At 39.0% G+C, this 12,535-nt stretch overlaps 1 protein-coding gene across 1 annotated transcript in view; it reads left to right on the forward strand.

Moving 5' to 3' along the window:
• Positions 1-12,535, forward strand: part of KIF26B (kinesin family member 26B) — a 516,204-nt gene that overhangs the window by 441,568 nt on the left and 62,101 nt on the right. The window contains exon 10 of the mRNA XM_081486872.1: positions 9,253-9,412. Coding sequence (XP_081342998.1) covers positions 9,253-9,412 — 160 coding nt within the window. The remainder of the gene's footprint in view (positions 1-9,252; positions 9,413-12,535) is intronic.

Genomic DNA, 12,535 nt, shown 5'->3' on the forward strand with positions numbered 1-12,535 from the left:
TTTCACTTCCTTTCATGGGTCTGCTCTCAATTTGAAATCTGAAAGTAGGGAGGAATCTTGAAAACAAAGAAACAGTTGATTGAATTATTTCAACTCTAAGAACTTAGCGTTCAACTTCCAAAAAGTATAGGCTAGGAGAAGGAAATGGCAACCCACTCCAGTGTTCTTGCCTGGAGAATCCCAGGGACGGAGAAGCCTGGTGGGCTGTCGTCTATGGGGTCGCACAGAGTCGGACAAGACTGAAGCGACTTAGCAGCAGCAGCAGGACACTCCTTAAACCCAACCATCCAAGTAAGCCCTTAACAAATCCTGGGCACTTATTAAATATTTAACATCAAATTCACTTTCTTCCTATTTATAAATTGTGGAAATGAATGGCTTTTAAATAATAAATTCAAGTTTAAAGAAAAGGCAGATACCATTAATGGCTTCCAGAACCTCGATAGGTACTTTCTAACATGCCTGTAGATGAGAACAAAGAAAGTGCAGGCGTTGAGGCTGATGATGGGGTAATCCCTGAAGGATCTGGGGGCATCACCTGCCTGCCACAGCACCTGGCTTCCTGTGAGGAAGAGAATCTAGGAGAGAATGCACACAGCCTCCTAGCCTGCGGCTTGCTTGACCTCAGTGAATTTATATCTGTTTAAAATATAATGAGGAGATTTGGAGTGTTGTTTAAAATGGAAATTTTGTTTACTTATATATAAGTAATAATCCCCTTGGACCTGGGAGCCAGAACTCAATTAAGGAAAAGTTTATTAATTAGTCACCCTGCAGGGAAGCAGAGCAGAGCGAACTGCTGGTAACTGGCCATTAGAAGTGAAGATGATGGATCCAAAGAGCTCAAATTAGTTGTCTGCTGTAAGAACTAAACACACCATGTGTGCATAGCACCTGGATCTTATACACATATATGCATTTTATAAACACAGACACACATACACATATGCACATATGAGTGGACAGACGAAAATGTTTTCTATATGTCCAATCAAGATAGAAAAGAAAATTCTGTGTTGATATATCACTGCTTTGCAGATAGCACTAGGTTAAGCTTAAAATATTTCCTGGTTTAAACGTTGTTGGAGAATTAGTGAGGCTGATTCTTCACCCATCACAGAGCCTTCCCCCGCTTTGCTAAACTACCTCTGTAAAGGCTTGAGATTCCCCTTGGAAACTGCACCATTGACAAAGAGACCCTAAAACCGTAACAGTCAGGAGTTGCTCTCCATAAAGATGAGTGAATTAGGAGTTCAAAGCCAGATGGTACTAGTGATACTTCAGTGGAATAAGTTCACAGTATAGATTTATACAAGTCCTATTGATTAAGATGGTCATTAAAAGCATCATTTTAATGAGTAATCTCAGTTTGCAAGCAACTATTGCCTAGGGTTAAGAATGACACTAGGTTTCTGATTTGTTCCTTCACTTTATTGCTTCCAGGGGAAGAAGTGTGGAGGCCGAGTGGAGGCTGGGCTGACTGTGTGTGTGATTGTATACAGCACACAGGCCTCCATCTGTGTGTGTGCACGTGAACCAGTGGACGAGGATATGGACACTCTCTGCCTGCACTCATCTGTTTACAAGTCTCATCAGACTATTCCCTTAATCTTGGTTTCCTTTTGACCACCAGCCACTCTTTTCTGTGTGCCTTGGAATGGCTTGAATCAGCTGATGCTTTATCCAGGGCTATGCAGTTCATAGGACTCGAGAGATCTGTTATTTGGGTGGTGAGTGCGGGGAAAAAGGGATCTGGGAAATGTTGCTTTTAAAAGAGGCAGACCTGGGCCTCTGCTGTCCATCATTGCAAAGCCCTGTAAAGTGAGGATGGCCACACATGAGGGCCACTGCAGGCTCACACGTTCTCCTTAGTCAGCAGGGAAATGACAGTTCCATGTTTTGAGATTTTTATAATATGATTTTTAAAATCTTGGGCCAGGAGACAATTTTCCAAACTCTGCAGTGTGGTATTCCTAAGTGATGCCTCATGGCCTCCCCACCACCTGCATCAGGGCAGCTGTTTCCAACCTTCTTTCGGAGCCTGAGGCCCCTGCTCTATCTCTTTCAGTGGATAACCAGCCTCCTGTTTAAGGAGAAGAATGAGTCAGTCTGGCTATGGCCTCAGCTTCCGTCCTCTTAGCATCCAAACCTCCTTGTCCGTGTACCTCGCTTTCCCCCACTCCTTTCCCATATATCTGCTCCCTCCCATCTCTTTGTTCTTCATCCTGTCCCCTTCTGCCTCTTCTGGGACCTCACCAATTGGGGCCCCCGTCAATCATCTTTTTGTGCTTTTATTTTCAATCTCTCTTACCACTAGAGTCAGGGCTGCCTCCTCATGGAAGGAAAGGAAGGGAAGGAATAATAACATCGATAATAAAAAAAAACCTTGTCTGGGGACTTCCCTCGTGGTCCAGTGGCAATCTGCCTTGCAATTCAGGGAACTCAGGTTCAATCTCTGGTTGGGGAACTAAGATTCCAGGGTTAAGAATGCAGCAACTAAGCCCGTGAGCCTCAACTACTGAGTCCGTGTGCCACAACTAGAGAGTCCATAAACTACAACAAAAGATCTCACATGACCCAATGAAGATCCATGTGCCTCACCTAAGACCCAGTGTAGCCAAATAAATAAATAAATTTTTTTAAAAGCCTTGTCTGAACCCCACTTCTCCCTTGAGTTGCCTCCCCATAAGCCTTTCAGATTCTCCCCTCTGGAATATCTTTCTCCTTTAAGTCCCATAGCAGTTTGGGGGATGTTAAGCCACTGCCTTATATCTCAGTCATTCTGGACTTGTCTAAGCCCCATCAGACAGACTACAAGCTCCCTGAGGACAGAATCTCCTATCGCCTGGCACAGTGTCCTTCGCAGCCCAGTAAGGTGCCTGCACATCAGTTCTTACGTGCCACACCAAATGGCATGTGTGCTATATATTAAACAGTGAGTGAATTTCTTCCTTACCTCATTTAGCTGATTCATAAAGAGGTGATGGTAGTGGTGGTTTAGTTGTTGAGTTGTGTCTTACTGTGATCCCTTGGACTGCAGCCTGCCAGACTCCTCTGTCCATGGGATTCTCCAGGCAAGAATATTGGATTGGGTTGCCATGCCCTCCTCCAGGGAATTTTCCCAACCCAGGGATTGAAGGATTGAATTAGGGTCTCCTGCATTGCAGGCAGTCTCCTGCATTGCAGACAGATTCTTTACCCACTGAGCTACCAGGGAAATCCTCAGAAATAGAAAGACCTTTCTCTTACCCTTTGTGGAAGCAGGTGGTGTGAGTTCAGAGAAGCCCTCTCATGCAACACGGTCAGAAGGAATTGGTCAATTAACTGAGAAAGTTACATTAAAAAGGAGAATCATATAAAAGGATACATTCATGTCATAGACATTTTCAACTTAAAACATACAATTGTGTGTTTATTCATTGGTCTTCTGATACAGGGCCATGGTTTTCTCTTTGAGATGAGTTTTCAACTTTAGATTCTGACTTTTATAAACCACACTCAATATTAATAATAGTCTGGCTTTTGCTTTCAATTTCTTCTGAATGATTCAAGGACTTAAGAGACACTTGTGCAACTAACTGGGTAGAGACTTTTTCTAGATTCTTGAAATTTTTTCCACACTGTAATTTCTCACTCACACCGAAGTCAGTATCTTTTTTCAAAAACTAACTCATTTTAATCACACCTTTCCAAACCATTGATTCCAGTTTTTTAGAAACATTAACTCTTTACATAAACGTATTTTATTGATTTACATAATATTTGATTATTTGTATTTATAATATTAAGTACAAGTGGCATAGTTAGGTTTAGGAGGAAACCCAGCTGACCTGTTGATAAGTGTACAGTTCACATTTTTGGAGCAAAAATGCAAAGACAAGCTAGGGAACAGCCACCGCATGTCACAAGCCTACAGTGTGCTGTGGGCATCAGACAGTGTGTCTGACACAGCTGATGGAGGGCCTGGGTTAACTTGGTCAAGTGGCAAGGCCATTGTTCCAAAACTTTGCTGCACAAGAGAATCACCTGTGTAGCCTTCCAGTGAATCCCAATGCCCATGCCATACTCCAGACTGGTTAAATTAGAAAGCCTGGGAGTAGGAGCCAGGCGTCCATATTTTGTAAATACCCCAAGGTGATTCTGATGTGCAGCCGAGTTTGGGAACCACTGAGTTACGAGAAAGTGAGTTAAAAGAGTAAACTGTAACTGCAAAAGTTAGCTCTGGATTTTCATCTCAAATTCAGTTTTAATTTTCTATGAGATCTTGAGTGATTTAACATCTATGAACCTCAGTTTCCTCATCTATAAAATAGAGCCAATTCTTGCCCTACAGGATTATTGTAGGAATTAAGTGTTTTGGGGAGAATTTAGCATATCCTTGCTCCATGAACATGAGCTGGAAGAATCACTCGGGAGTGGGGTTAATTAATATGTTGCTTCCTGTGGGAGAGTAAGGCACATGGGTAATTTCAACTGGTCAAAGTCTAGACTTGAAATATACATATTCAAATATAAACAGTCTCAAGGCAGACTGGGTTATGTTCCTAAACTTTGCAGCTCTGACCTCAGAAATCTGAAAAGTCCATCGGAACCTGCTTCTTACCCGCTATTAATTATCACCTATTGATTCTAGAACTACTTTCTCTCCAACCACCTGTAGTAATGGGAATTATTGGTAATAGCTGATGGCCTGTGCCCACTTACTGTATACCATTCCGGATTCAGCACCGTGTATGAAGTTCAGAATTCTGTGACTACTAAAATTCTGGTGGTTATAGAGCAAAGTTGATTTTACATTGTTTAAAATATGACTCTCATTTTGAGTCATGCAGGTATAATTACAGGTATTTTATAATATTATTCTTTAGCACAGTCTAAACTATGCTTTTGTTCTCTGTGTTCTATTTTACTACATGTACATTACGAATTTTATTCCATTACATCAAATGGACTATTAGAGCCTGAAAGTCCAAATTGGTCCCTGTCTTTGCCCTTTAATCTGCAGAGCGCATGAAATATCTGAGCTTCTTCTGTCTATATAATTAGGTTGCAAAACAGATGATATTTTGCTTTAAAAATAACTATTTCTCTTGCACGCTGCCAGTGGCCTGATCCTGCATAATACAAAATAGAATAAAAGAAAAGTAACGTATTATATCTTTCCTATTAAGGATTTTTATTGGAGATCAGTTCAGTTCAGTTCTGTTGCTCAGTCGTGTCTGACTCTTTGCAACCCCATGAACCGCAGCACGCCAGGCCTAGATAGTTGGAGATAAACAAAATATAACATCCTTAATGTGGGAAGTTTTTTGCCACAAGTGTACCAGAGTCACTGGAGAACCTGAATTGAAATTTTATGTTTTCTGTAAACCTTCATCACCTTTTTTGTTAGTGCTAGATGTAAAGCTGAGATGGCATGGGCAGAGACAAAGCTGAGGTCAGGACAGTGGTTCCTGGAAGTTTTCCTTGCTCTCCTGCATCAGACTTCTCTCTATTTTTTTCAAGTCTTTATTAATTTTTCTCAGGTATGTTTTGTAGTTTTCAGTGCATGTATCTTTTGTCAGATTTATCTGTAAGTACTTAATATTTTTGATGTTACTGTAAAAAGTATTTTTACATTTCAATTTCCAGTTGTTTGTCACTACAGTTTAGAAATACAATTATCTCGATCCATGGATCTAGTATTCCACAACTTACTAAACTCAATTGTTAGTTTTAGTTGCTTTTTTTGTGGCGTCTGTTAGATTTCCTACATAGATAATCATGTAATCTGTCAAGAAAGACAGTTTAACTTATTTCTTTCCAATCTGGATACATTTTATTTCTTTTTCTTGCCTGTTGCACTGGCTAGAACCTCCTGTATGATGTTGAATAGAAAGAGTGAACATCCTTGTCTTGTTCTTGATCTTGGAAAGCTTTAGTCTTTTACTATTAAGAATACTCTTAGCTGCAGATTTTTCCTAGACACTTTTTATCAAACTGAGAATATCACCTTTGATTTATATTTTGCCGACCATTTTTATCATTAATGGATGTTGGAGTTTGTTAAATGCTTTGTCTGGATCTACTGAGAGAATCTTTCTTTTTCGTCTGCTAATATGGTGAATTATAATGATAGATGAATTTTTTGTTAACCAACCCTGCATTCCTTGTATTAATTCATTTATTAAGTCATTAATTAATTTATTCATGTTATAAAAATCCTTTTAATATGTTCCTAGCTATAATTTTCTAGTATGACTCACTAGTACTTTGTTTAGAACTTTTTCCTATTTGTTCATGAGGGATAATTGGTCTTCAACTTTTTTCTTGGAATATCTTTGTTTTTGCTATCAGGGTAATCTTGGTCTCAAAGAATTAATTGGGATGTAGTCTCTCCTATCTGGGGCTTCCCAGGTGGCACTAGTGGTAAAGAACTCTCCTGCCAATGCAGGAGATGTAAGAGACACGGGTTTGATCCCTGGGTCAGGAAGACCCACTGGAGGAGGAAATGATAACCTACTCCAGTATCCTTGCCTGGAGAAAACCGAGGACAGAGGAGCTTGGTGGACTACAATCCATGAGTCGCAAAGTGTTGGATATGACTGAAGTGACTTTGCACGCACGCACTCTCCTATTTAATTTTCAGGAAGAATTTGTGTAAAACTGATATTATTTCTTCCTTTAAAGTTTGGTAGAATTCACCAGTGTGGTTAAATACACTGCTTTCTCTGTAGAAAGGTTGTTAACTACAGATTCTATTTCTTTAATGGATGTAGGGTTAGTCACATTATCTATTACTTCTTGAGTGAGCTCTGGTACTTTTTATCTATCAAGAAATTTGTTCATTCTTCCAAGTTGTGCTAACTTACTGGCATCATGTTTCTTTATTATCCTTTTTTTATTTGTAGAAACTGTCATGAGGCTACTTCCTCTTTTGTTCCTTGTTCCTGACATGGGAAATTTGTGTCTTCGCTCTTTGCTGATCAGTCATGCTAGAGAAATATTAACTTTATTGATCTTAAAGAATCAACTTTAGATGGTATTGATTTTTCTCTATTGTTCTTTAAATTTTATATTTCCTTGATTTCTGATTTTGTATTAATTATTTCCTTTCTGCTATTTAGTCTTTAATTTGCTCATCTTTTTCTAGTTTATTTAAGTGGAAGCTGAGGTAACTGATTGGAGACCTCTGTTGTTTTCTGATATAGGTATTTAATGGGGTAAATTCTTTCTAACAATAGAAGTGTCTTATTACTAATTTGAATATGTTGTTTTTCATTTTCATTCACTTAAAAACACTTTCTAATTTCCATTTTGGTTTCTTCTTTGACCCTAAGTTATTTGGAGCTGTGTTGTTGAGTTTCAAAATATTTAGGGATTTTCCAGGTATCTTTTTGGATTGACTTCGAATTTAACTCTAGTGTGTCAGAGCATAGTTGGAATGATGTGAAACCTTTAAAATTTATTTAGACTTGTTTCATGTACCAGAATATAGTCTATCTTGGTAAATATTTTGTGTGCAATTCAAAAGAAAGTATATTCTGCTGTTGTTGGGTTGAATGTTCTGTAAATGTCAGGTAGAATGAATTGATAGTTGTTCAAATCTTCTATATCCATACTGGTTTTCTGTCTACTTGTTATATCAGTTATTGAGAAACGGGTATTTGAAATCTCCAACTATAAGTCTGGATTTTTCTGTTCATTATTGCAATTCTATCAGATTTTACTTTATATGTTTCAACTTCCATTATTAAAGCATAAACATTTTTGATTGTTCAGACCTCCTGATGAATTTTGTCCTTTATCATTATAACATGTCTCTCTTTCCCTCTAGTAATATTTTTGTCTTAAGTCTCTTTTGTTTGATATTGTTGTAACTGCCTCAGCTTTCTTATGGGTACTATTTAGATGGCATAGCCTTTTCCATACTTACATTTGCAACTTATTGTTTCTTTATATTTGAAGAGCACTTCCCATAGGCAGCATGTAGAAGAGTCTTGCTTTTTATCAAATCCAACAATATCGACTTTTAATAAAGATATTCAGACTACTTCATTTAATGGGATAATTCATATGGTGTGGCCCAAAGTATTATTTTTCTGTATGTTTTCTGTTCAACTCATCTGTTCTTTGTTTTCCTTTTTATTTTATTTGCTTTCTTTTGAACTTATTGAACATTTTATATGACTCCACTTAATATTCTTTGCTGGCTTTTTAGCTCTAAATCTTTGTTATTTAGTGATTGCTGTAGGATTTATTGTATACATCTTTAAGTTATCACAGTCTACTTTCAAGTGATATGATACCACTTCATGTCTAGAATAAGAACCTTATCATAGAGTATTTTCATTTCTCTGCTCCTAAACTTTGTGCTATTGTTGTCAAACATTTTAATTTTGTGTGTGTTATACCCACATATTACATTGTTGTTATTTTTGCTTTAGCAGTCAATTAACTTTTAAGGAGATTTAAGTAAGAGAAAAGCATATATTTATTCACATGGTTTTCGTTTCCAAAACTCTTCATTCTTTTGTGTATATCCTTTGTGATGAATTCTTTCAGCTTTTTTAAGTCTGAAAAAGTCTTTATTTTCCTTTTATCTGAGAATGATACTCTGGTTGGGTGTATAACTGTAGGCTGGAAGTTTTCAGTACTTTAAGAATGTTGCTCCATTGTCTTCTCACTTGTCTTATTTCTGAGAAACATCATTTTATCATTGTTCCTTTACTTGTAACATAATTTTCCCCCTCTGGCTACTTTCAAGATTTTTCTCATTATTACTGGTTTTAACCCATTTGATTATTATTTGAGTTATTAACCTGATTCCTGGCTGAGCTTAAGGTCTCTATGACACTCAACCAAAGCAGATAATCACTTATGGGCTAGTCATGTTTTAATATGATCAATTTCAGAATTCTGTTACACAAAGGCATAAATTTCTGTAGGCACAAATCTTATTCTCTTTTAATAGAAATTTACCTTCTCTGTTAAATCCCATCTAATTCAACCTAAAGGAATTATTCCTTTATTTATAGTAGGAATGTCCATAGGTTTCAGAAGGCCAGTGGTGTGTGATGGACAGAATCTAAGAGGACCACGCTATTTGTTACCCCTGTATGATTTGATTGAGGTCTCATACTAGATCATGAACTTCAATCTTTTACTTCCTCTTTTTTCCGCTCAGATTTCCCAAGGAGCTACATGAAGGACAGATGAGGGTTTACGAGACTTAACCAGTCCTTTCTTCTCTTGTCTTCTCTCCTGTGGCAGTGTCTGGAGGCCGCAGCCGCCTGCACCTCATCGATCTTGGCAGCTGTGTGAAAGCTCTTAGCAAAAATCGGGAAGGAGGCTCAGGGCTGTGCCTCTCACTGTCTGCCCTGGGCAATGTCATCCTGGCTCTCGTCAATGGCAGCAAGCACATCCCATACAAGTAAGTGACTCTTCTACTCGAAGAATGGGATGAAGTAAACATGGTACCAGGGCTAAGTGTGGGTTTCTCAGTCTAGTGACATCTGGGGAGAGTTGTACTACAGAGGTATGGACCACATTGTCAGTTCAGTGCCAGAAACTGGCCTTCGCTAGCAATTATGTAATGCATGATCTGCCAAATTCAAAAGCTATGAAAATACATAAATTTGCCCCAATCCTAACATTAGGCTGCTCAAGTCAGAAATAATAGGAAGTTACCTGAGTTGAGGGCTATAATAACCATTGCCATTGGTAGATTATTGTTGAGGCTTCTCTAGTGGCACTAGTGGTAAAGAATTTGCCCACCATGCAGGGGCTGCAGGAGATGTGGGTTTGATCCCTGGGTCAAGAAGATCCACTAGAGGAGGGCATGGCAACCCATGCCAGTATTCTTGCCTGGAGAATCCCATAGACAGAGGAGCCTGGGGCTAAGGTCCATAGGATCGCAGAGTTGGACACAGCTGAAATGACTTAGCATGCATGCACTCAAATTATTGCCACCATTGTATAAATGCTTTATAGAGAAAAGAGCAAGTGTCCTAAGATTGAATTACCATTCCTTTAGGAGTAGAGCTGCCATATCTAACCAATAAAAATATGGATGCCCAGTTAAGTTTTAACTTCAGATAAAAACCAAATATTTTCAGTGTAAGTATGTCCCCAATATTGCATAAGCTAGAGGGGCATCCTGTATTTTATCTAGCAATCCTATTTAGGAGACCTGAAAAGCTTGGGGAATTACCACCCACTATCCCATGCAAATGTTTGTTTCACTTCCAAGATCCTTTTCCTCTTTTCAGTTATGCTCCAAAAAGATGAAATTAGAACTGCTCCTATGTCTGGAATAGCCAAAAACTTGCCGTATCATCTTTGGCCATGAATGACCCAGCCCCGGAGCCACCCCTCACCACCACCGCTCCAGTTCAGCTTTTCCATTGGACAGTGTGGTGATGGATGAGGGGAACTCTCTAATTTTTCAGGCTCTGCCAAGGTCCAGCTGCACCTTTCACTAGCTATCTGAACCTTCACATCTCATGAACTGAGGGCTATAGCTATATATCTTATTTACACAATGAGGATAAAAGGCTCAAAATGATTTGTGTGTGAAAGTTTTTTGTAAAGTATGTAACACTGTAGTCAATAACCAATAATGATAATGGAAATAACATGTACCTTACAGAGTTGCCATGAGGATTAAGCAAATATACAGTATATGGAATCATTTTTTAATCTGTAGGATTTGACAAAATATAAGTTTCTGTTGTGTTGGTAAGTCAGGCAGTTTTTTCTACAATAACTGAGATTCAGTACAAGTTCTTGAGTTGTCCTTTGCCTCTACCATAAGTTGATGCCAACACTGTGATTTTGTTCTCCACCAAGAAGCCCATTACTAGCCTACTTTGGAGTTTAAATAGAGATTATAAGCCTGTCTGTCTCAATTCTTGAAATTTGGAATCCTAGGATATACCCAGAAGTGGCTTTTTTCGCTCTTGTGTGATTCTTTTCTATGAGGAAAAAAAAAATTCAATTTGAAGGTTTATGAAGTTTCATTCATTTCTTCAGTTGACTAAAGTCAACTTGTGATTACAAGAAAGAGAGGAAGGAAGGAAAGGAGGGAGGAAGGAAAGAGAGAAGAGAAGGAGGGAAAAAAATAAAGTTCTGGAGAGGTACTGTCAAGGTTGAAGATCTCAGAAAGAAAAGAGTTATCAGCCCTTATTGGCTTCCCTGTCCATAAAAAGGGAAACGTATTAGTATGATAACAGATCATGATGTAGACAAAATTCAAAATACCACCTTACGAGGTCACCAATTATGTATTTTGCTTGTATATTTTTATCTCATATATATAGATCTATATCTATATCTATATATCTCTCATATTGTTTCTGTGGAGCGACATGCTTTTGTGGATTTCAATAAGTATTTGTTGAATTGATGGTGGGGGGGATGGATAAAAGTAAGCATATGAAATTACTTTTGCTTGAAATAAAGTAAATTCCTTTTGGTTCAAGTTGGGTTTTGCTATCAACATTAAAAATTTATTTTGTTCATAGTTCAAGGTCTCCTGTTAAACATACCGTACACCACCAGTTAGCCACAATGACCAGCTACCTGCTCGCTTGTGAGGGCGGACAAAATGTGGAAACTCCACTCACCTTTCTCTGCAGACATCTGTCTGCTTCAGCTCCCTTCTTTCCCTTCTGGCTCTGAGGGAGTGATGATTAAACACACTCCATGTCTGAAGTAGACTTTGTTGTTTAGTCGCTAAGTTGTGTCCGACTCTTTGTGACACCATGGACTGCAGCACGCCAGTCTTCCCTGTCCTTCACCATCTCCTGTAGTTTGCTCAAATTCATATCCATTGAGTCGGTGATGCCATCCAACCATCTCATTCTCTGTTGAAATAGGCTTACACTTAATATAAATATGGTGCCGACATAAGACACAGGCATAGAGTTGTCCCCCACCATCAGGATCCTCCTGGGGATCTTGCAGAGCCGCCCACTGCTTGGTGTCAGAAAACATGGTGGCCTGACCACCCCGACAGTTCTGTCCTCCCCAGATCTTCACTGGCAGTGTGCTTGTATAGCCAGTTGTATCATCCTTCAGTCCTTAATGCCCATCATTATGTGTGAGCTTTCGAAGATCCTTGCTGTAATATTGTTTCAGATTCTCAGCCACAGCAGATAGTCAATATTTGGTTCTGAAAATGCATTTGCAAAGTGATAATCAACGACAAACTATCCTCTTTCAAGGTGCAGGAAGATAAGGCCAAGATTTACTCAAATCACTCAGCCAGTTGGTGGCAGGATCAAACTGCATCACGTTTTACAGCCTGAGAGACCTTGGCAGTTCCTTGCTGATCCACTCGCCCAGCCTCATCAAGCTCTGTAATATATTAGCTGCCTTTGCTCTGCACAGCATGAGGTCTTCAGCACAGCAGGATGGCCCAGATTTCTATTATCAATTCAGTCTGCTCCAAACCCCCATCACACGGCATTTTGTTAGCATACTAAACACCTTTCCCATGTCAAACCCTGTCTCTGCAGTAAGTTCCTGAGATAGGGAGGTTTTGTACCCTTGC

This window comes from Giraffa tippelskirchi, chromosome 5 (assembly GCF_054371585.1).
Source record: "Giraffa tippelskirchi isolate mGirTip1 chromosome 5, T2T-mGirTip1v1.2.pri, whole genome shotgun sequence".
NCBI classification, from domain to species: domain Eukaryota; kingdom Metazoa; phylum Chordata; class Mammalia; order Artiodactyla; family Giraffidae; genus Giraffa; species Giraffa tippelskirchi.